This window comes from Gambusia affinis, linkage group LG17 (genome assembly GCF_019740435.1).
Source record: "Gambusia affinis linkage group LG17, SWU_Gaff_1.0, whole genome shotgun sequence".
Taxonomy (NCBI): Eukaryota; Metazoa; Chordata; class Actinopteri; order Cyprinodontiformes; family Poeciliidae; genus Gambusia; species Gambusia affinis.
In genome coordinates, this window is record NC_057884.1 from 5,757,673 (window position 1) to 5,783,639 (window position 25,967).

Below are 25,967 nucleotides of genomic sequence, written 5' to 3' on the forward strand. Positions count from 1 at the left end.
TTTTACTGTAGCAAGCCAACTGACAAATCCAAACAGCTGGCTATGCAGGAGGAAGATTCTTGCTCTGTGCAGATTGTTATCATTCAATTCAAAAATACTTTACTTCTCTCAAAGGGGGGAAAAAAATACTGTAAGCATCTTCAAACAGTCGATGATGATGATGCTGTAGACAGAAAGGCTCTTCAGTAGGAGTCAGTCTTGCAGTAAATCTGAAGAGGCCTCTGACTGAAGACAGTTGCTGTGTGAGAGCTTTGCTCAATTTCCAAACTGCAGAGTGGTGTTGCAAACAACTGATTCAATTCACTTTGTGCGTACTGATTCTATAGGATCCCTATATTAAAAATGATCAATTTATACCAGATTCCTTTCTTTGTTCCCCCAAGCTAGGATATAGTGTTGTGTCAACCTACATAAAACACACATACACACCCACACGCACACGCACACACATACCCTTAGTGCATCAAATGAATTATATTGCTTTGATACAATGCTAACTGCTGATTCGTAGCACAATGAAGCAAAAAAGGTTGTTGTGTAATATTTACCTAGTTCCATTTTTGTAGATGGAACTACAAAAATGGAACCAATGTGAAATGGTTTGTTCTCACTTTAGGACAAGAACAACAGCGATTATAACTATGTAGCCTAGCAAAACAAAATCAGGCTGAAGGGATCATGGTAGTCCCATTCACCTCTCATTGGGTGAATCAGTCAATGAAATGATTGGTTTCAGTTCCATTCATCCATCCATTTTCTGTTCACCCTTTGTCCCTAATGGGGTCGGGAGGGTTGCTGGTTCCTCTCCAGCTACGTCCCGGGCGAGAGGCGGATTCACCCTGGACAGGTCGCCAGTCTGTCGCAGGGCAACACAGAAAACAGACAGGACACACAACCATTCACACACACTCACACTCACACCTAGTGAGAATTTAGAGAGACCAATTAACCTGACAGTCATGTTTTTGGACTGTGGGAGGAACCCGGAGAACCCGGAGAGAACCCACCATGCACAGGGAGAACATGCAAACTCCATGCAGAAAGACCCCGGGCCAGGAATCGAACCCAGGACCTTCTTGCTGCAAGGCAACAGCTCTACCAGCTGCGCCACTGTGCAGCCAGACTGGTTTCAGTTCATTCATTGAAATTATTTGTTCATTTGAACGGATCGTTCATGAACAAAAACACTACAGTGTCGTTCCACTATAACATATCTTGGATGAAGCCATCAGCTGTTGACAAGCACTGCTTATCCACCTCATTTGCGTTAGCCAGTCTTTATTTGAGCTTTTGAGATGCTAGTCGGCTGCTTCCAGTTGTAAAAGTAATTCAATCTGGAGAGACTCAGATGGAGAAAGACAGCGATTTAAAGGGTTTATTGACATGCATGAATTAAAGTTCTTTGGCACTCGGGCCCCGGCTGAGGACATCGAGCTGTGAATTGCAATAAGCTCGGATGAGCATTCCCGATGCTGATTAGGAATGTCATCCCCCGGAGCCCGTAGACTGGTGGTGGAGGTCGGTGAAGGATGGGTGCCTGAAGAGCCGGGACAATGGAGGTGGAGAAGGGGCGGAGGTGGGTTGAGCGCAGCTGGAAAGTGGGAGATGCCATGGATGGAGGTCCTTTTCAGCGGGAGCTTGGTTGGTTGGATCTACGGCGATGAAAGAGTCGAACTGATTGGATGATGCAGGTGAGGCTAGAGAGTCTTCCAGTTTGAATTTGTGCCAAGGCTTCATTATTTTGTTGAGACAAACTCCTCCCAAGCTGCACAGCATCAATAAGCCACGACAACATATTCGTAAATTACAAATTTCAAATATGAATATAAATATGTTCTTCCATGAAAACAGGCTGACAGTGTAAACATTTTGATACGTTTTTACTAGATAAAGACTACAAAGAGTCATCCAACACCACTGAGGGCTCTGATGTCTTGATTTCAGACTTGGTCCATGTTGTTCCAACAGCTTTACGGTTTGTTTCGTTTTGCGGAATCGGTTATCACAGGTTTTTTTAAAATAATTTTTAAACTTCAATCGGTGTTCATGTTCTTTGTTCCGAGGAAAATCGCTTCTCCTCCCTCTGACGTTAGCTAGTTTTGCCAAGCCTATGTTTATCTCGTCTCTGGTTCCAGCTTGCAATAAAGTTCTTCTATTCTGCATCGTGGCCTGGCCTCCAGCGTTTGGTACTCTGTCTCCATCTTCACCTTTAATTGTGACATACTCGCACTCAGAAAGTACAAAACACACATTCACAGTTTGATAGAAGTGTAATGTTCTGCTTACAAGGAGATGTGCAAGGCCGTTCTAGTAAACTTAATTATAATGAAAATTCAGAAAATAGATGTGATTACAAAGAAACAGAAACATTTTTCATTTAGTCACATTTATGCATTTTAAAATTATTATTATTTTTAATTATTATTATTTTTTGTTTTTAGTAGAACATTTGCTGTCTTGGAAAAAGTGTATTATTATTATTATAAGATTCTTTATTAGGTTTGCTACTAGCATCCTGACAGAATTGTCTTACTTGCACTACATAACTCCTCAAATTGTATAAATTTAACTTCGGTGGCTCTAAAGTCCTAGAGCAAAAAGCTGTAATTATTTGTTTCTTTAAAAAAAATAAAAAAATTAACTGTATTAATTGCAACAATTAGGAAAGTGTAGCTAGTGGAAGAATGAGTTTCCCAGTGGCTCTGTTTGGAATTATTGCAAAACAGATCTGTAGTTTTTTTTTCCCACCAGAGCTAAAGATTGTCCCTTTCAAAATAAAAGACTAATTTCCATCTGGCTGCCATTTGTCTCTGAAGGACTATTGACGTCTGGTCAGTTTACAAAAAACAAAAAAGAACCTCCATCCGCTGTGATGCTGTGCATATGGTTGTTCTTCTGTAGGAACCTCCCTGCTTCATGAAGTGTCTCAGGCTCAAGTCACCATTAGGACCACTGGTCACTCTGCTTGGCTGGGCAGGCAAAGGCAGGCAGCCTTTTCAAGTGTAGTAGTAGTCCTCCGAGCACTGTTTTGGTGCCTGTTATTCATCCATTTATTCATATAATTTTGTGTTGCACAGTCCTATCTTTAAAAGCTGGAGGCAATCTTTCAAATCAAGACCAACCATTATATACAGAGTAGGTTTGTACTTTCCTAATTATGATGATTAATTGAATTGTTTATGGAAGTATTTCAAGGACCTGAAAGCACTGGAGCAGATTTGAGCTTCCAGTCTCTTTTAGTCTCTTTCTCTCTCTCTCTGTCTCTATTTAAGATTGGGTTTTTCAAACAGTTGTATTCACAAGAGGTTTAGGAGGCCACAGTCAAGAGGATTAGCTTTACTTGCCAAAGAAGCGTGTATCTGCCTTGGATAAAAACCACTCATAAAGGAAATGACTGGAGTGGAGAGCAGTTTGAGCACTGCAAATTTTAACAGAAGGCCTAGTGGCTAATTATTTAGCTTTGAAGCCAAAACATGAATCTGAGAATTACAAGATCAAACCCAACATAAGTATGTTTAAGGCTTAAGGAAATACAGGGGAAGTGGGCCAGCTGCTGTGTTTAGCAACAAGCTAACCACTTTTAGCAACGCTAAGCTAACAAGACATCATTTCTTTAAATTTTCTTTTCAAACAATTAAGAAATGTGTTAATATGTTGTGTCATACTGTCTGTGTATGAGACTTATGAAAATGCAAAGTATTCAAAGTGCAATTAGATAACTATAACTTCTTTTTTAACACTCGGCAGCCATGTTGGATTTTAGGGTAAGGCCTAGCGAGAAATGCGCTCACTAATTTCAACATTTTTATAGTCAGAATTGCTGAATTTTTGCATTGTCTGTTCATCATATCTCTTTAAATTGGCAATATACACGATTTTATTACACATGTATTGTATGCTAACATTCCATAGCCTGCCTAATATGTTTAATGAATATGTGAACCTTAATCTTTCTGATCAGTGTGAGGTAGAAAGTACCGTGCTGCACTGATAGGGGGCAGTGCTGAGCCCCACAGGCAAAATGAATAACAGATCCATGTTGCTCTTCTTCTACACATTGGAAAGACTGAAAACATACATGCAGAATTGGACTGATCCAGGACGAATACTTCTTCGGGACGATCAGCAGCCAGACTTTTAAATGTGTGAAACCAATTAAAGCATAATTAAAAGTTATTTTTATAACAAGTGCTTCAATGTCAAAATGCAGCAGTCCCGCAGTCGTCAACCTCACCGTGCGCCACTGGGTTTAGGATCGTCTCCGAAACTCTGCTTTGTACAAATTCATGAGTAAAAATATAAAAAAAACATTCTGCCCAAGCAAGATGTAACCGTGTAAAGAGCTACTGTCATCCTGCGGCTTTAGTGACTCACTACCACTTTGACTGACACAAAGTCCACATTTGTCTTCAGTGCACTGAATTGAATTTACATAAAATTATGCATTTATTTGTCTCAGGATATATGTTGATCAGCATTATCTACAGCCTTTTGTTCCCCAAAACTTCGGAGGGTCTTTACTGAGTTAGCAGAATCTCCTTTTCTTTTCTTTTCTTTTTTTTTTAAACACAGGCACTATGTATGAAAATGGTTTTTGTTTTGATCCACACAGCATTTTGCTGAGCTTGCATACCGCCTTCCGCAGCATCAGGCTCATTCTTCACATGCTGCACTTACTATAACACAAATTCCAGTCTAGGTGAGGACTTTCCCGCTCACTTGCATAGAAAAGCCGCTGTGACATTGAACAACGTGGTGAGCGTTCAAGGCAAAGTAGCAACGTTTGAAATTTATTTCCCAAGTTTTTGGTGAAGATTTTTGAAAGAGAAAGAAAGAGGGAGAGAAAGAGAAAAACACTAGTGTTGCTTTCATTTCAAAGTTACCGTTTTATTTATTTTTCTGTTGAGCGGGACACTCTCCAGATTTCCTCGGGGCACTTGCTCTACCATCTGCTTTATGTGTTGGCCGATCCTGAAACAACGACTTCCATTTTTCCAATTCTGCACTTTTTGCTTGTTTTGTTTAGAGGGTGCGAAGGCGTAAAGGAGCCAAAAAGATTCAATTATGTTACAGTAGAGATGAAAGAGAATCAATGTCTTCAGGGTGTGTTTGTCGGCAACTTATTCTTCATTTATCAGTCGTTGGGCTCAATAATGGAGGAGGGAAAGATGAAAAGAACCGCGCTGTTTACCAAACAAGCCGAAACTACAACAGGGCGGGCAGTCAACGTCCCAGACATCATAAAACTGGTGACATGAATCAAACGCAACGGGAAAGCTGGAACAGAAACAAGCCAAGAAGCCAGAGACTAATATCTCCATCACGTCATTGTGTTTCGGTGTGGCGTTGATGAAGGAAAACATGGAGTTTTGATTAAATCAAATCAAATCAAAATCAAATTTTATTTGTATAGCACATTTCAGCAGCAAGGCATTTCGAAGTGCTGTACATCATAACATACACAGAAACACGATGCACCTTAGAATCAACAATCAAAACACGACATTAAGTCAAGTTCCATCAATAAATTTGTAATTGATTACGTTTCAAATACAATCCTAAACAGGTGGGTGTTTAGTCGAGATTTAAAGGAAGTCAGTGTTTCGGCTGTTTTACAGTTTTCTGGAAGTTTGTTCCGAATTTGTGGTGCGTAGATGCTGAATGCTGCTTCTCCTCGTTTGGTCCGGCATTGTCCTCCTTCACACACTGTATGCAATTTTATCAACAACAAAGCCTAGCTGCCACTCAGCTTTTGCATGAGGTAAAAATGTACTCCCAATATTAGCATGGCAACTGTGAAAATGTTGCCACTAATTGAGAATTACTAAAAGTGGAATACTGCAAAGCTGCAGCATGCAGACACTTTGTCTATACGGTGACAAAGACTCACCCACTTCTTCATGTGCTTTCAGATAAACTCAGCCTTCGACTTTCCCCACTACAGATGGTCAGTTGATTTCTAAATGTGGGAACAAATTAAATAAAATGAGATGCTTATTTTTACAGCAAAAGTAAGAATGAACTCTACATTCTTGTTCCCAATACACACATACTGTACATAGGACTGTCGCAATTACCAATAAATCAATTAATCGCACGATAAATTAAAAAAATTTCCATCTGCATGATTTATCGTTTTTCTCTTTTCTCTCTCTCTCTTCCTGCCAAGACCTGGATGACAAAAGTCTTCAGTTTGGTGCTTCGACCTCAACAAGCTCATTTTAAGGAAGACATCTTTGTTTGCAAAGACTTCACAATTCAATTTGTTTGTGGTTTCTGTTGTTTTGTTTATTTATTTTAGATATTTAAAATGTCTTCCAGTTCCACTGTTTGACAGAATTTAAGGTTTATTGATCTTAGAGAATGTGTTCTTGAATAACAAATTTGTTGTCGTGAGAGGCATGACATAAAACAGGGAGATGAAAAGCTAAAAAATATGATGTTCCCCAAAATGTGCTTTGATTTATCCTATTTAGACCCATGTAACATGTTTAACCCTTTCATGCATTGCGGTCACTACAGCTGACAGCCATCTAAAAGCCATTTTCTTGTGGATTTTTATTTGATAAATGCACACAGACCACTGAAGTGGACTCTAATGCATCATAAAATATACTATGAACTACTGGCCATCAGCTGCAAATGCAAGAAATTATTTTTTGTTAAATCCAATATGGCCGACAGACAAAAAAGCATGCCAACAGACCCTGTCCCTCCTTCTACTATAGACGACTCTTGCAGGTTAAAAAAAAAATATATATATTGTGACATCAGATAACCCCTAAAGTACAATACTACTGATGTATTTTTCAAATAACAACTTTGTATTTGGAGAAAATTACAATTGATCACCTAAAAAAAACCCCATTAAAATTACAAAAGAAAAATTTCCTACCTTTTTTATGCCTTAAGAAAATAAAAAAAAATCCCGACACAAAGGATCATAATTCATGCATGAAAGGGTTAAGAAATGTATAGCAAGGTGTTGCAAAGAAACCCCACAAAACTAATGCATAACTACTAGGTGTCGCATCCACTTGAAGTAGGCCAACAGTAAGACCCGAAAAACAAAAAAGAAAAACAGGCTACATATTGTGGCGGTGAAAGTCAAGACAAAGTAGAAATATCTTGTGAATTGTCAAGAGTCTCCTTAAAACTCTTACTCGGGACGATTTGACTTAAGAGGAGATGACTTTGAGCTCTCCCACTGAGAGGGAAGAAAAAAACATGCACAGCAATCAATTCAAGATTAGATAAGGACCAGATCTCCTTGTATCAAACCACATGCTCATGCAGTCAGGCATACCTCCTACAAGCTCATTGGGGGTGTGATTAGTTGTTGCACTCTTGTGATCAAAAGCGAGTGAAAATGACTTCAAGTGGAAGAAAAAAGGGAGCTGCGTACAGCTGTATGCTGTAGGACGTAATGGGAAAGTTGCAAGAATTTGTGAAAGCAGTCATTTCAATAGAAGGATAGCTACAAGTCAAAACCTTATTTAATGCAAGGATCTACAAGATAACTTAGTATAAGGAAATAATTCTGTACTTTTTTTTTTGACACAACACCCCCACCTTTTAGCCTGACCAAATATGACAGTGACTATTTATCCCAGGTTACACAACTGAAGGATTTACTTTAATGACTTGGAAAACAAGGAGATCTAATGTTAAATAATCTCTTGATGCGTGAGGCATCATTTCTAAGAACTATGGCTTTCATGTACACAAAAATCACTGATACACTCGCATACTGTGTTTGCGAGTGTATCGCAAACACAGTATGCTTTGCATATATTTCTTGTGCAAAGCCAAGAAATCTGTAATTTGATTTCTTGGCTTTGCACAGCTTCTCTGTACATATATATATATATATATATATATATATATATATATATATATATATATATATATATATATATATATATATATTTATATATATATATATATAAACAAAAACATAAGCACTAGATCAGTTTGTGATGGACCGAAGAACTACACCATAATAGACTGCATTAAGACAGGAATTCCCTGTGACTGAATCAAGCATATATGGCAGGAGTGGGCGGTTTTCCCCCCCTTTTTTCTTTTATTATTTTCTGTTTTAATGGGGTGTAAAGCGAAGGGTGGAAATATATATACTTTGCAAATCCTGTATCTCCTTGTCTATCGCTAAGGAAAAACTGCACAGATAAGGTCATTTTAATCCGAATGAAACAAAAAAACAGAAACAAAAGTCTGAAAAGCAGATCTACCATATATGTAGATGATAGGCAAATCGGTTATATAAGGTATGCACAAAATAAGGCTTAAGCTGGGCTTCGCATACCAGATAAACAGTTAACGCCATGTCCAAACACAAAGGGACATGAACGCATTGCTCTTACTGAACAGAGGGAATCAAAAAGCAGCCGTCACACGGTTTACCTTTCCAAATATGGCACATCTTAGTTGGTTGTGAGCGTTAAGAAGCTGCATTTCGTGGAACATGAGGTCCTGTTGCGGCTTTCAAACATGTTTTGCTTTTGGTCAGACCCTGTTTTGTACAATGTGGAATTAAGTTTGTGACCATAACAAACGCAATGCCTTTTTCACAGTTTATGAGTGCGTTCAACTGGTTAGGAATTAGTCCTTCGATCAATCGCAAGAGACCATTAGTGTGATCTTGATTGTATTAATACATCAGGGGTGTCCAAACTTTTTGTCACATGGGCCAAGATTGTCAAGTCAAAAGTACTTGTGGGCCAAGAAAATAAAAAAGAAAAAAAATGAAGCAAATGAAGAAGTGATTTGATGTTTTTACACAGGATTTTGGACGTTTGCAGTATTTAAAGAAATGCATTGAGTTGCATCACTTTCTGTCAAACTACTTGTATTTACTCAGGTTTAATAAATTAGATTATAGTTGATTTGGATGCAGAAAAGTCACATTTTTAGTAACAGACATGGTTCTGTTAATTATAAAAGCTTGGTTACAAAAAGAAAAACTTTGGACTGTCGTAAGTAAATTATGTTGGTCATTATTTTACTTTTATCACAAATAAAAAGTCAAGTCATCCAGTCCCCTTGCTGGTGGGCCTCACAAAATCAATTCAAGGGCCACAAATGGCCCCCGAGCCGCACTTTGGGCACCCCTGATCTACATTAATGTAGGTTTATCTAAAATGACTCTTTCAAAAATAATAATGTTTGAACAAAACAGTTCCTGTAAAGAAAAAAAAAATCTTACTTTTGAACTGGTCCACCAATACCGGTGTTTTAATAAATACATTTTAAATGCAGTGGATTAGTTGAATAAATTAGAGACTGAATTGGCACATCACCTCTCATTTCGCAACTTCTAAAGAAAATTAAAGACTTTTTTTTTACACAAATTATTAAGTCATGGCAGTATCATAAAAGACAGATAAATGTGGAGAAATTGATCTCGTCTGCTTTCCCCCAGGGCTCCGACTACCAGCTACACAAATACACCAGTCAGTCAGAAACAATCAGTCAGAGCCAGGAGGAGGGTTTTAGCGTTCTCTGCTCGGCTACAGACTGTTCGCCACAACACAGCCTGCCACAAAAGCTAGTTAGCATAGCCACCGATTACAGCGAGAAACTTTTTTTTTTCTGGAACAGTAAGTTGTTTCTCCATCATTAGCACATCGAGCAGCGTGTACACAAGGTCGATTGACAGCTTTAGGACCTTCCTCCTGCCTCTGATTAGTTGTTTTTGACCGGAAGCTGTGCATTTCATCAGGCGGCAATAGTAGCTCATGTAGGAGAGTGGTGGCTTTTTTCGACATACTGTTGCGACACGGTGATGTTTTTCAACAAATACAGACAAATTTTTGTAAATGTTATGTACAGCAGCATTAAGACAGGCTAACATGTACTGTGTCCTTTGTGTAAGTCATATAAAACATTTGATTGTCAGCATTGGCATTTGTACCATTTCCAAAAATGAATTTGTTGGTGAACGATCTTGTGTAAGGTTCTACATCACAATTGACGAGGACAATGTTCAACTCATGGAGCACTAAAACCAGAATTCACAATCGACTGTGAGGCTAAAGGTTTTTCTGCAAAAACTAAATACAAAGGTGTTTCCTGTACCTGCAGTCTGTATTGCTGCACTCAAGCTGTCAAACCAGTGCTCCCATAAAGCTGGAGCGAGGGCTTATCCAGATTTCTGAGGGTGGAAATGGATATTGACCTAACCCTCCACATCCCACATCAGGGCCAAAATAAGCCTCCATTACTTATTCTTTATTCTTGGCAGGAAGCAAAGCCTCACATAAATTAAGTTCTATTTTTGACTTGGTTTGTCTATCAGAATTCCTTGACAAAGTATTTCTTTGATCGGCTAAATGTCCTTATTGGAACTCCTGATGGCTTTCTGAGCTGTATGAATCAGAAAACTACGATTACATACACAGTGGAAAATGCCCTGTCGCAATCTATGGCTTTCATATTCTTAATTATTAAAAAAATGCTATCTAGTTTTTGAAAAAGGCTACAATTGTTTGTTTTGTTTTTTTTTTGGTGCATTGCTCACATTATTCCCAGCAAAAGCTGAATGAAAAAAGACAATAAAATCTCTTGAAAAATGCACAATTTATTATTATTTTTCTTTTGTGTGGTATAAGAAAAATACCACACATAAGTGGTATAAATAAAACCATTTAACAAAACCAGGTAAATGGTTATGTTTTTACATTTAACTGGACAAAACTATCTTTTCTTATTTGACCTCCAGCTTTGGAAAAAAAAAAACTAATAGATTTTTTTTTTTTTTTATGAAGTTGTGGAATGGCTGCTTTAATCTAGGAGCTCTTTGTCACAAACAGAAAACAAAACTTTTCTTAAATAAAGCCTCCCACTCAGTACCTGCGCTAACACTGTTTTGTCCAATTATTTTTGGTTGAAGGCTACCGGAGCATTCAGGAAAAACAAACAAAAACCAAGCACATAGTAAATGTGTCTAATTTCTCTGGATTTCCAAGAGCAAATAAACCTCACTGTGGTTTTTTGTTGGTAAAGAAAGAAGACACGCCAAATTTGTACAAAAAGAAGCACCAGTAACACAGAACTGCTATGCTGCTTTTCACTGTTTGCTTGCAAACGCATTTCAAAGCACAGGCGCAAAAAGCTCTCAGTTTCATGATGCGTTTAAGGACTGGCTTAGTTTGGTTCTTCATTCATGAATTCCTTTTACATCTAGCCACAAAATGAAATCAAAAATAAGAAAGATTAAATTTACAAAGTTTTGGAAATAAAGATTTTTTTTTTTCCTCCCAGAACTGCACAAAAAAAGAGAGACGTGATTCTGTTCTTACAAGCTGGTCTACACACAAAGTCTTAGGCAGAACCTTCTTTTGTGCTGCACCTAAGAAATATGAAACAGGTGTGCCATACTGGGAGAGAACTATGAAGACTTCCAAGGAGATCTGTAATTTAGCTCTTGTGAAGTATGAAACACCCTGGACATGGAGAACTTCACTTCCACAGCCTCAAATAATAAAAACAATTTATTCTTGCAGATTATATTCAGACCTTCGACCTATATCAAAGCGCAAGTCAGAGCCAGGAAAAGAAACGTACATTAAAAATTCTAAAACTAAGATTTTTTCCAACTTCAATGCAACATCTTTCCCTTTCCCAGTCTTTTTGCTGTGTTTGCGACATTCTATGGCAAAATCTGCTGTCAGCACTGCGACAAAAGGGACGTCAGCACTGATGTACAGCAGGATGTAGGTAGTAAACTGAAGAACAACATAAAGTTAGCCAACAAATGTATAAAAAGCAACATCTTTCTTAGCAAAATTTATACACAAAACATTTCAGTTTTACTGTGACTACAAGACTACAAGACTTCTAGGTGAGGGTCGTCTGCAAGTGAAGAGCAAGAGGCTGCTTTAATTTGAGCTTTCTTGAAAAACAATGAGCGCAAACCTTCAGTCTCTGAATGTAAACATTTTCGAGTTGGACCCTCGAAGAGTTGCAGTTGAAATTGTGTTTCTGCAAAGTACTGAATCAGAGAGATCGAAAAAAAACCCAAAAAACAATCCAAACACTTTTAACTTTAAGACAAATTCAGTAAAAGTTCAATAGAATGAATTAAGATGAGTCATAGTCAGAAAAGGCAGTAAAGTTCAGATTTCTGCACTTGTTTTTCTACTTTTTAGGACACATCAAGAATACAAGGCACTGTATATTCAATCAGGAAGACGTTAACTAGTTTTCTGAATATATTTTCCTCTCAGTTACTTAAAATAGTACAAAGGCAATTAGATCTGTAACAGAAAGCATAAAAGCAATTTGTTAAACCTAGCGCAAAGAGTAAAAACATCTTAGTGTTTCCAAGAGGTAAAGAGCCGCCAGACCACAGCCTGCACAACAAATGCAATTTTAATAAGCACCTTTAATAGATTCATCCATAGAGTGGGTGAATATCTAAAAGGCTCCGTCAGATTTAAAGGAATAGTGCATCTCTTACTAATTATCTATTAACACCATCTTAAATTAATATTAATAAAATGCATATAATTTATATTTTTGCTGTTAAAAACGTGTTTTGAATGCACATTTTGAGAAAAAAAATAAAACCATTATAGCAAAACTAAAAGAATTTTTACCCCACCACTAATCTGTTTGTTAAATCATGACAGGAGACCTAAAATGCAGGAGGTAAGGGTGGGGTGAAGGACCAAGAGACGTTTGAGAAGCTGCAAAACCTTTTCTGTGCACCTACTACCATACCAATGACATAAAGAGTTATTCTCTTTAACCCAATGCTCTAATGTTTTGCTGAAAAAAAAAAATAGTTTTTTGAGAGTCTGAACATAGGGGAGAAGAAAAAAAAAATCCATTTTATTTTACAACCAAAAGAAGACTGTCAATTTAGAAAGAAAGAAAAAAAATAACATGAATGGTATTCAGAGAGTAAGGTCGAATGATCGATGTGGTCATGGAAGTTAATAGACATGATGGAATTACTTGAATAAAAAAAATAAATAAAAGACAGAGTAGGCATTCTTACATTGTTTAAAATTGGACCTTGAGAGGATCGGGTGCCTTCTTCTTTCTTTTAAGTCGAGAATGAATATCTAGGCGCGCGTGTGTGTCTCTTCCAAGGTCCCGGTTTCACAAGAAGAGGGACCCGTGTATTAAAAAGTGTATTCTTTGTGGCTGTGTGTGTGTTATGGGCCCACGGCACACCAGGGACGACACAAAGAGCCGCTATCAACAAACAATGGGCTCTAGTCTGAGAAAGCCATTCTAGTGGCTGTAGCTGGGGGTCCGTGAAGCTAATCAGACCCCTGGGACAAACTCACAGACGACCGTTTCAGTTGTTGATGCTCTGGGATTCTCAACACATAAGGACAGAGAGGTTTAAAGTGATCTCTCCACACCCCACACCCACCAAATCCTCTCTTCCTTTGTTTGTTACACACCTTCAACAGGGCGATGACCGCAGGACAACGCTGAATTAATGAATGGAAATATATGCCCATGTGGATGGCATCGCATTTCTGAACTGGTCAGGTCAGCGTGTTACCACATGCATGATGCAACATGCAGAGTAGCATTATTGATACAGCTGGCTGCACATTAAAGCCAAGAAAAGAAGAGTTCAAGCAGAAAAAAAAAACAATTGCAAGGAACTAACAGATTTTCAACCATTTTGATAATGAATAACGACGTAAGACTATGTAAGCATTCAAAAAAAGATAAAAATAAAAAAAGACCCAGACCTCTAAAGACATGTTCCCAGGCAACATTTTTCATTTTGGATGCTAAGGAGAGTCCTGCCAAACAAGGACACAGCGGGATGCAGGATATCCGAAGGACCATCTCCCCTTGCTCTTTGACTAAATGAATGCTTAGCAATGCAATACATCATTATTTAATAAACACTTAAAAAAGTGCAATTTCTAAAAAAAAAAAAAAAAATACAAGTTGTACCTCCTAGAATAATATAAATTATATTATACCAGATTACAACAGGTCTGGCAACTGTTACAGCTGTATTTTTTACAGTAGGTTACAATTGAGGGGGGAAAATGATTTATAATAATTAATATCACAAGAGAAGTCCTTGTGATATCACTGTTATATTTTATCGCTGTTATATTTTATCACATTACAATATCAGTTTTGTTTTTTTTGTTTTGTTTTTTGCAGGATTATATTATTACAAAAATAAGACACTGTTTTTCAAAATGTTTTGGAAGTACTAGAACAGTTAGAGGTACCTCCACTTTGATACCCCTAAATCAAATGTGCTGTGAGAGGCCTTCTTTGCAGATGTCAGAAACAAAAACATTAACAATGCTCAAGCTTTATTTACAACAGTTGACAGGCTCACAAACCCTCCTATGACGTTACCACCTGAATTTCAATCCAATGTCACCTTCAACACGTTTTCCAGCTTCTTTTCAGAGAAGATTAAAAAAATCAGAGGATTAATCTGCACATCCACTATAAAGTCAGTACCAATGCCGTGCCCTAAAAAAACAAATACAGGAAACATGTCCCAATTTCAGCCAAAGTGTTATGGTTTCACTGAAAGCCAGCGCCATGTAAACAGGGTTTAAATACTAAGGAGTGAAGCGATACAATAAGACCTTTCAAACAGTAATGGACACAGAATGTGGCAAGACGTCAAGTTGATATAAATAAATAAGGAAGTCACGCCAACTGCTGATTCAGCTAAAGTTCACGACCAACGAGATCAAGAAATGAAAGTTAATTTTTCATTAAAGTAAATATTTGCATGAGGCTCTCATGGCACTGAGAAAATTTGAAAAAAAAAATGTTGTTCCAACGAACATTCGAGTGTGTTGAAAATCCGTTAGAGAGATTATTTTGTGATTTTTTCAAATTATTTTTTACAGAAAAACAATTACGTGCCATATTTGGAGATAAAAATCAAAGATCGAAAATGAAAGGCATCTACAAATAAAATGCAAGATCAAGAAAAATTTTTCATTTTTTCACAGGCGTACAAGTATATGACATTTCTATTCGTTGAATGGTTTGGAAGAATGAAGTTAAAAAAAAAAGTTATTGTTACAGATTTTGCCTAGCAACAATTACTTATTTAGCAACACAATGTCACAGTCTTTCTCATCCATTCTTCTTATTTAATTTGGTATTTGCTTTCTACTTGTTAGTCTGGAGAGGTATGGTGCATGTTATGTTGTATGAGATGTAAAACTATATTTTTGTTTAAAACTCCCCTCCTGTAATCTTGCCCTGAAGGGTCTGATATTCATGCAAAGATAAAAACCAACCGAGTCTGTTGACTTGCGCAATGCTGCCTGCAGGATCAGTGTATCTGCCAATTAGAGCTCCTTTTTTCCTCCCCAGGTCTGTCAAGTTGACAAGAAGGAAAAATAAACATTCTGACCATTTGATAAGTTAAAGCATATTTTATTATATGCCTAACTTCCCTTCTGCCAAAAGTCTAATGAAAATTTTTAGTACTTTTATTTATATTTAGGTGAAAATGCACCTAGAGCTGAGGGCAGGTCGAGAACAAACTGCAATAACAAACAGATATTGATTGTCTGGAAGAGAAGCTGACAATACTGAAATGACATTGTGACAAATAGACTTAGTTTTCTTTATTCACGTAACCTTTTTATGAAACTATTCTCATTGTTTTGAGATAAAACTGTCTGCTTCAACTTGATTATCTTTGGCTTTGAAATAACAAAACTAAAATCTTTTCCAGATGAGCTAACACACCTCAGTTGATAACAAGTTGGGATAATAGTAACACTCTTCATTGTGGATGGTGTTACTGACTAAAGAAAATTCAAGGTTAGCGATTTTCAGAGTTAAACTTGAAGCCCAAGAGACAGAGATGAGAGAAGCAGTTTAAGAGAAAAGACTTGTCTATAGTTTAGGCTGCAAGAAAGCGAGAGAGAGCCAGACTTTCAGCTGATAACAGGACAGCTAGAGTACAGCAAATTTATTTGATCTTTTTGAGCTTTTAACCTGTTTGGTGTAACTGAATTTAAATCTGGCTTGTACTAGATGATTTGAATCCATTATTTCTTGATATGTATTAGACCTACAGGTATAAATTGAATTACTACCAGGTCTGTGGAATTCTGTTTTATATTTGTATATGTAATTAATATGTACATCTCTCTGTTTTCGCATCAGAAAATAAAGATCTCTACCCAAGATAGTCCTGTCACGGTACCATATGTCGCTGGATGATAAATCGCCTGAGACGTTTTCTGCGATAAATGATAATAATGTGGGTTTTTTGAGATCATTGTCAAGTAATATGCTAATGGCATAATAATGCAAGTCTCCCCTCTCAAACACCAACAAACGTTCATTTCTAACAGTTAACACTGAAACTGTGAGATATTTTAAATAGCCAAAATAAGTAAAATAACAAATAAAATGGATCTTGGAGTCTCTGCAAACAAAATTGTCCTTCAAAAAAGCGGCTTGTTGAGACCAATACATCAGGAAAAAATCAGTCTAGCTTGTTTTCATTTACTATGTGATTAATTGCTTTATTGCTTATTGCAACAGGCCTACAGGAAAATGCACAACATTTACTCAATTATACTTCATAAGAACAAAAACTACATTATGTATCCCCATTATTAAAACTTCCTTTTTTTCCAAAGCACCACTTTCAACATTTTGAGTCTACAAGTAGAAGAGTCATGAAAATATGAGCAAAACAAAGAAAAAAAAAAAAAACAAGTGAGAAACTGGGCTATCTGCCAACATTACCATAGGCAGTGTAGATCTTAAAACAGCACGGAGATATCTCAGCACAAAGTTCAGATCATGTCTCATGTCCTATGAGACCAATTACTTGTTTACTCTAGTCAAGCTCGCAACTTTAAATTTCCCCTTTTTCCAAACAAGCACAGTAATTTGTGAGGAGAATGGTTTATTTATTATGTGAGATACTGAATGAGATTCATCCATCTATCGTCTATACCTACAAGTCCTTGTAGGATTACAAGGGAAGAGAGGGATCTTAGGGGCTTGGGGAACTTTATCAAGTTCATACTACAGTATTTTCAATCATTCACCCATTCACACACACATGCATAATAGCCACTGCTGTCCTGAGTAACACTGTCAGAGACGAGGTTGCCACGGACCAGCACCACTGGACCCTCTGAGCACAACCAGCAGGCAATACGGGTGAAGTATCTTACCCAGCGACACAATGACGGAGGATCGAATCGGCAACCCCCCGATTGCAGGACGAACTCCTGTCACCATCACCACCATCGTCCCAAGAGAGACGAGAGGTGCGGTACACCCTGGTCAGGTCACCAGTCTATGGTCCAGCTCATACTGACAAGAACATGTAATATATAAACTCATGCAGAAATAGTCCAGGCTGGGATTTGAATCCACAAGGTAGCATTGCTGCCAACTATGATATTGTGCAAAATCAAAATCTGTTTTGCAATAATAACATGAGTAAATACACATAAAAAAATAAAACATATGCAGATGGCAGCTGTGCAATCTATAATAATGGAGAAAGTCTTTTAAAGCTAGGTATTCATTTAATTGAAAAAAATAATGTTTTTTTTGTTTTGTTTTGTTTACATATTTGTTAAAACTGTCTCCATGTTGTGACAGAGTGATGTAACACAGATAATCAGAAAAATAAAAAAAATAAAGTACCTCCACTTCCTCCCACTGCTACTTTTACCATTTGCAGGAATGCAACGCTCCAGGTCAAAAAACCCCAACCAGAGCCAGGAGGAGGGTGTTAGCGCTATCAATCAACCTAGTGTGTGCACTGCTCAATGTGCTAATGGTGGAGAAACAACTTACTGTTCCAGGAAAACTGTTTATCTGACATCTTTAGTGGCTATGCTAACTAGCCTTAGCATTCATGACAAGCTCTGCTGATGGGCAGAAGCTATAGTGTAGCAGAGAGAAAAGGGGTCGGTGTGAGTGTCCTGTCAATCAAGAGATTGATTGACAGCGCTAAGGTCCGCCTCCTGGTTCTGATTGGTTGTTTCTGACCGAGCTGGTTATTTTATTCTGTCTTGCATTAATTATACTGTCACGAGATAGTGACAGTTTTAACAATCACGTGAAAAACCTTTTTTTCTAAAAGTTACATACCGCAGTAAAATTTGAATCTGCTATAGGAGACATCTGTCAGAATCCAGGTTTTGCTACAAAGGTGAAAGGACAAATGATCATCGACGGACACAAAAAAAAAAGGCTTTTATTTCTCTCCAGTGTATAGAACTCAAAAGTTGTGAAAAGTTGTAAAGAAAAAAAAGAAAAACGTTTACAGAAAGAGCATTGCAAGGTCTTAAATCAGCGCTCGACAGCTCAGGTGTTTTCCTCGTCTGCCACTGTGAATTGCACCTCTGGGAGACCGAATGACACCCTATACCCTCTTCCCTTGTCGACCTTGAGTAGCAAAACCAGTGAGAGGACCAGGATTGGCTCCGGCTGAAACCTGAATAGTCATCTGTCCACCCCAATCAGTCAGCCTTTCTTTCTTAAAGAAGGGCAAAGTGACTTCTAGAGGCAAGACGAATGATTGCACTGTGTTGCAGAAATGTGGATCCCCTCTTTCGAGGATTGTGGAGAAGGCAGTTAATGACAGGTTTTGGGCTGGAGGGGATGCATGTGTTGTTAGAGGCAAACAGAAAACAGTCGTTTGTATTTAGGACTCATTTGTGTCTTTGTTGGCCGGCGAAGCTTGAGTGACCAACTAAAAATGTTTACTGCGGTAACACAAAAGTACTGAATGCCAATTTGTGTGTCGCCGTGTGTGTGTGTGTGTTCAATGGTTATTGGAGGATTAGATGTAGGATGCTAAATCTTGCCAAAAGTGAACGAGCTAAAGAAGATGTACCATCCCTCGAGGGGGAAAAATGCTAAATTGTTTGTTTTGAAGTGACAGTTTTTCTGCCCATCGCTTCAGGGATCAGGAATGTAGAGAGAAATCGGAGACAAGAAAAAGAAAGTTTGTTGGCGCTCTGATGTGGGGTTTGGCTCTGAATTCACCCAAATCAACTGTCAATCATTTTCAAGATACGTTTACGTCGATGGCTGGGACTGAACTGCAAACAGTATCCATCTGGTTATGTATAATTCTTGCCCCAGGACTTTGACACATTTTATACAGCATCTATTAGGTTAAGATTTATCTTTATTATCAACAGGCTTCATTGTTTTATGAGTCTGTAATTAACTGCCCTCCATTAAAAATGTTGCCCCAGTCAGTGCTCGTAAACAGTCTTACTGTGGTCTGCGTGTCTGCTCAGAAATCCACTGCTTCATGGTCAAACGTCTTGCTTTCCAATTTGTGCTTCTCTTCTCTTGATGCCCATGCAGCTTCTTTTCTAGGGACTGACGAGTTTCGTTCTCGGACTGCTGTAAAATAACCCCACGATAGGCCCCCAGGTAATACTAGTCACGGGCAAATAGGTCTTAAATTGGACAATACACAGACAATTCACTGATATCCTCTTACTTGCTGTCTTGACTCGTTTTGAAATATAATCCAAAATCCTTTTTTTTTTTTTTTTTTTTTTATCTGGGTACCGAAATAGGACTCGGTGAAAATGCCTTCAGTTACGAGGGGAAAATACCTCAATACTTTCTGTAATCTGCTGAATAAAGCAGTAGGGTGACACCAGTACTCCCAACCAAAATCCATCCTCTTTTACACTCTGTAATATGTCTCAAAAACCTATTAAATACATAAAACTCCTTGTTGCAATTTAAACGTTCAAAGCATCAAGTCAATACGACTCACAAAGAATGTGTGATACAGTGTAGCAGATCACTCATGAAGTGGATGTTTGCTAGCAAGAAATGAAGTCTACGAACTTTATATTTGAGTACAGATTTCTGCAGAATTTTATGCAAATCTATGCAGAAATAAAAAGAATATGTGTAGCAACCGCACATGAGGATGACAGAAAAGCTGTCAATTAGGAAAACAGGTTTTGTGTGCTCAAAACTAAAGTTTTCTTGTATCATTTTTGGGTTTTTCATGCAATCTTTGTTGCCTTTTTACACATTGCAATGTCTTTATCAGGTGTGCCATTAGATATGAATTTGCTGGTGTTCACACAGATGTTTGAAAGTGGTTTTTTTTTGTTTGTTTTCTTCTAAGGTCAATATCTGACCAGTAAAAAAGGGCATTTTCACACCAGAACTGATTACTCTGCTTAAAACAGACCAGGGTTGTTGTTTTGGGGGTTTCCCCCCCCCTGAACGGTCCACTTTGAAACTCATCTGAATTTTGGACCGGACAAAACGATCAAACTCTGTTCTGCCACAAAAGGACGGTCTCCATTCAAGTGGAACGTTATCTCTGGTTATGGTTCACTTCCAGTGAGGAAACAAACACTCTATCCAGAAAAAGAAATCAGACAAAGGAAGAGAACCAAAGGTAGGAATTAGCGTATGATCTACTGACATATTTTGTGTATTTGAAAACTTTGCAATGCCTCGCTCTTGCTTCTGTGTTTCCGCAACAGAAGCTCTTTTTGTCTCCAGCTCTCTGTTATCTCCTTCAGTCCTCCCACATTTATCTCGCCACCCCTGCTGCTCATGTTCCTCGGCTTCTTGCGATAGGCCGTTTGGAAAAAGCAGCTTTTCTAACTGGATTCCTAAAAGGAGTTTTTTTTTTTTTTTTTTAAGTGCAGTGTGAAAGTGAACCAAATCAAATGAAGGGATACGACTCCTTGCCCATCCCTGCTAAATCAAATCAAGCACGCCCTCCCCAGACTGTCGTCGTGTGAAAACACCTTGGTGATCATCTGCACGTTACCGAGAAACTGTTTTGCGACAGCAGGTAAGATGCTGGCTGCTAATTCGTAACGTGACCTTCATACACCTTTATTCTTTCTTTGCCTTCCATTTAAACAACGCCAGATTGTTGTCGAAGTCCACACGAGGATGATTCTTGCCAAGTAGAGTTGAAAAGTAACTATAATAAAGATTCTGTCTCTGTATGTGATCATTTTGGACGAAATGCAAAAATCACACCGCCAAGGCGAAAACACAACACCATGAAATATTACATCTGGTTGTGGAGCTCAGGGTTCTGCTAAGAAAAACAAAACAATCGAATAAAAGAATTTACAAAGTAAACCGAATTAAATTAAGACATCTAAGCTCACGTGATAACACTTTTGAGTTCTTTAATTGTCCCACACTGTCACATTTCATTAAGCAATCAACATAATTTGCTGCTTATTAACACACTTGGTGTGAGCCGCCTGCCTCCGACTGAGCACCTGTATGTTTAATTCATGGGCCCGTGTGCATTTCTCCGAAATCTTTTGTTTTGTTTTTTTTGTTTTTTTTTGACTGCAGCTGGTTATACACAAACAATGATGCCACATTTCTCAGCAGACTGGAAATATGCAAAACAATGGGCTGTTTGTGCATATGAAAGCTTTATCAGAGTCTAGACTGCCAGATTCACAAATTAGCAGGCTGAATAAAGCCTGGTGACACAACTGTTTCTCGTTTCTTCTTCGAGCAAGTTTTCACAGACAGAAAGAGGAGAGAACTTCTAAGCACATCCGCTTTCGCCCACGCAACGGGACGAGAAAGATTCGGCGGGAATATATTCCGGATTAAGCCTCGTTCTTTTTCCTTTTTGATAACGCATCAACGAGAGAATTAGATAATATTTGTTTGGAGTTCCTGCCTGGTATCTGGGCTTTGTTGAAGTTTCTCCTGGTTTTCCTGTTGATGTTCAGTTAGCTTTGAGCTTTATTAGTCAAGTTCTGTTATCTGGAAACGCGTTCACGTCGTTAACCTTGCCTTCCCAGTTATTTCACAATTTAATTTCTTTTTCTGTATAAGGCCAGCTTTTCAGCTCTCTCATCAGAGCACCTACCAATAATTTACATTTCTTATTCACAACATAATCCCAAGGTTTCATTTAGGCCTTGACCATTTCATCATCATCATCATCATCCCCTTAGTCGTATCTTTTGCATCAACTTTTCAAGGCATGGAGAAAAAGCTGTGATCTACACATATTTCATGCATCTGACTCGTATACATACTCCTCATCTGCTGTAAGTATAATTGTAATTGACTTCTACAGATAAACTGCTTATAGTTGTTGTTTGGATTGATTATAGATTATAATCTTTGGGGCTCAAATAGGCATCTGACACACAGGGCGATAAAAAAAAAAAAAAAAAGTAGTTCCCCCTTTAAAAGTAACCGTCTGCAACTTTAAAACATATTCTTGTATATATGGCCTCATGACTTCACCACTATCCACCTCTTTGTAATGTTTTCTGTCTTTTTAGTTGCTAAAGTGAAAAGCTATGGGAACCACACGTGAACCGGTGCCGTACCTGTCAGCAGATGTGTGACGAGATGCTGCGATACAAAATCTTGCCACAATTCTCTCATCGAAGGGAAGCTCATTTCACCGAGCGCTGCTCCGTAGTTGTGCAACATGTAACTTTGCCTGAAAAAGAAAAAGAGGAACAGTGAAATTAGTTCCTGATATGAAGTGGTGATTTTATGGATTTTCCTGTTTGATGAAAGAAAAGGTCACAAAGGGATATTACAAGACATTTATCACTCTAATAATACCTTGACAAGCCAATTGTCACACCAATCGTATCTGCGCTACATTAAACGGCCACTTAATGGTTTTTTAAGGTCGGGCTTTATTTGAACCTGTCTCGACTGAAAGCTAATCTAACCTGAACCAGATGCTTCTACACTAAACAGAGACCCTTGAAAACAGCTTCACGAATTAATTAAACCTTTGATTTATATGTGAAACGACTAAAAGCAGTTTTTCAAAACCGCTGCTTCCGCCTCAGAATAAGGTGATTCCAAAAGCAGTCTGTAGAAAAGGCGACACTGATTTACTGTCGACTGCAGCAGGTGGTCTTCCCAGTTTGTGATTTGGGAAACTTTTGCTTATGATTTGGGGATTTTGAACATTTCGCCAACATTCTTAATGAGAATCTTGATAAAATCACACTCTTGAGAGCAAAATATTAGAATATAATAGAAATATTCTTTATTATAAACAGTCACAATGGAGGAATGTCTGTGGCATCTCATAAGCTGGATGTTACATAGCACCACAACTTTCCATTAAAAAGGCTTTTTCCACTTGTTTGAGTCGCGGCTGGAAAGCTAATAAAGATAAATACAGTTGCAAAACTTTTGAAGGAAATTCAGCAAGTATGAGAATGAGTTAGCTACAGCATTAAAAATAACAATAAAAAAGTACATTTTTGCAAGAATTCATGTCCAAGGTCAAGCCAAGACAGCTGGTAAAACTTCCTTATGGACTAAAAGTCAGACAGAGGTGATTAAAGTCACTGAAATACAAGTTCACGCGTCAGCTGGCATTATTTCACGTCACAATCAATCTTTGTTACGAGACCTCGGAGAATAACTCTCCATTTGTATTGAAGTTGAAAAAAAAAAAGGGGGGGGGAGCGATTAGTAATATCGGTGTCAAATCTGCTCCTTATTAGGAAATAATAATGCAGACAGTGCTTGGTAACCTTGAGACTGCCTCACACGACAATCAGCCACGGTGATGGATGAACTTGACTGTGGGAGCAAGTGCACAGTATAAATGCATTCCATGCCAGCTCAAGTTATTGGCTCCCGCGTTCACTCGGTTATTCAGCGAGTCACAAAGGGGAGCCGAGTCTTAACTCAATCCATTAGATCCATCCATCATCTTGGTATCTCAGTGGGAGACAAGCACTGATGGATCTATGCACATCGACTAGCATCGCACCTTTAAAAATGGGGCTTGCTCTTGTTGTCTCCCATATGCTCCTTGGGTAAAGATTGCATGTGTGTGAGACAGGTGGGTAATAGAGATGAAAGGAGCTTGTTTGGGTTTTAAAGCGTGGACTTCCATCAGTCGGTTTTCCACTTCATTAGTCCTGGGATGACAGGGCAAGATACAGTAATAAATGTTTAAAATGGTGTTTGCTGCAGGAAAATTTTCAGACTGACGCACCTTACATGACATAAATGAAAACTGAAAAGGGATCACTCGCTATGGTTTTGTTGACAGCCAAAGCACGACGCTAGGAAACTAAAAGCTTTTCATTAAGATGAGGCAGTTTCATTAGACTAGAAAAAAATAACAAGATTGTGTATTTTGTTAAGAGTGAAAAAAAGAGTATGTTTTCAAGGTATTTCAAGGTATATTTGCTTTTATTATAAACCCATTTAGTGTCCAACACATGAAGATGAAAACCACTGCTGTAGTACCAAGCAACTGGAACAATTGAGCTGGAAGTTATACCTTAAATTGGGAATTTCCCAATCAGTACTTTTTTGATTTCCAATAGCAAGTTGTGTATTTTCAAAATGTGATATTTTCCTATACAAGTCCGCCTGCAGTTTTATAGCACAGACTTGTAGAGTTAGGGTGACCAGACGTCCTCTTTTTCCCGGACATGTCCTACTTTTCAGACCTAAAAAAATGTCCGGGGGGAATTTAAAAATCGTCCGGGATTTTGGTCAACTGCCTCAAAACACATTACATAGCTTACAGTGCATTGTGATTACATTGCCACTCCGTTCCACTACTCCATTCCAGGTTTCTTTGTATGGTAAAGAAATCGGTAGCACATGTGTGTCCGCCAGTTGTACACCCCCCCCCCCGTTGGCGCATGTGTATCCGCCGATTCTACCCCCCACCCCCCAAATCTGGTCACCCTATGTAGAGTAGCCAAAGTTTGCTATGTTATATCTTACAGAACCAACTGAAACATGTGCACAAAAAGCCATGCTGTAGTGTGATCCATCCTTTTTTTTCTTTTTGGCCATTGATGCATTGTCACATTAAAATATGTGGACACACTTTGCTGTTTTTGTGTCTCCTTAGTTGCTTCACCACATGCTCTGCTGTATAAGAGCCTCAAAACTCATAACTCAGCAAATCCTCATTTTGATGAATGAGGCTAAGCAATGACATTGAGCAAAGGTTGTAAATATAAATGTTTGTAGGTGTTGGTTAGCACACCGAACAGGTGATATTAAACTATCTTTTGTTGAAATCGGATGGCACTGTGCTGGACGTACAATAAGAGTGTCCAACGGCTCCAAAAAACATTTAAAGCCTGTGTTTTTACCACTCTTGTCGTTTGAAGACGCCTCTCATTTGCTTCTTGTGTTGCTTCACCTCAACTGTTTTCAGATTTAATTGCCATTCACAGCTGGAGCCTTTTGTCTTGTCCAATCACTTGGTTTGTGTTTTACCATGTGCTCAGGAAGCCAACTGACGCCCACCAAAGCTCCACAAATAGTGCAGTACCTAGCTGGCAGTTTTACGGTGCAGCTGATGTAAAGCCTACAGCAGAAGGCGACATTGGGTTTGGAGTTAAAGTAGTCAGCTACTCTGATAACCATCAGCCAAAAACGCCGGGATCAGAGCCGAGATTTGGGATTAGGATTTCATCCTTACGACCACAAATGTTACGGTATATCGATCTGAAAGGTTAACGAGAGAACTAATCTAAAGACGGCCATGCAAACACAAAACCACCATAAACTATTCAACTTCTTTAGATAATCAGCAGTGCAGCGATTGATTTTAATTTTACAAACTTTGCCAAAGTGGGTAAGCAAAGGAAATCATTGAATACTGGGTTCAAAATGTGTACCACATTAATAAATGTAACAAGACCCAGCACATTAAAATCGGTCATAAAAGCTGTTAATATTGCATTCATAATCACCTTCCAAAGTGTTACACTGCTTGAAATCATTGGGGTTACATACGTCAATGTGTCCATGAGGACATCATAACACTGAGGGCTTAAACTTTAGTTGGACTCTTACAGTTGGAGGGTCATTTTCACGATTCCTTGTCAGACCATGAAAAAACAAAATGAAGTCTGTTTGGCCATCGCCATGACCGTTGGTGTGCCAGTTTGGTCATGAAAAAAAGGAAAGGCCGTACAGACTGAAAAGCACTT

General features: G+C 38.3%; 1 protein-coding gene across 1 annotated transcript in view; it reads right to left on the reverse strand.

The window, feature by feature from the left end:
* Nucleotides 1–1,485: 1,485 nt before the first annotated feature.
* LOC122819440 overlaps nt 1,486–25,967 on the reverse strand; it is a 128,610-nt gene continuing 104,128 nt past the window's right edge. The window contains exons 4-6 of the mRNA XM_044096176.1: nt 22,350–22,465; nt 1,877–2,207; nt 1,486–1,765 (exon numbers count right to left, since the gene is read on the reverse strand). Of these exons, the coding sequence (XP_043952111.1) occupies nt 1,486–1,765; nt 1,877–2,207; nt 22,350–22,465 (727 nt within the window). The remainder of the gene's footprint in view (nt 1,766–1,876; nt 2,208–22,349; nt 22,466–25,967) is intronic.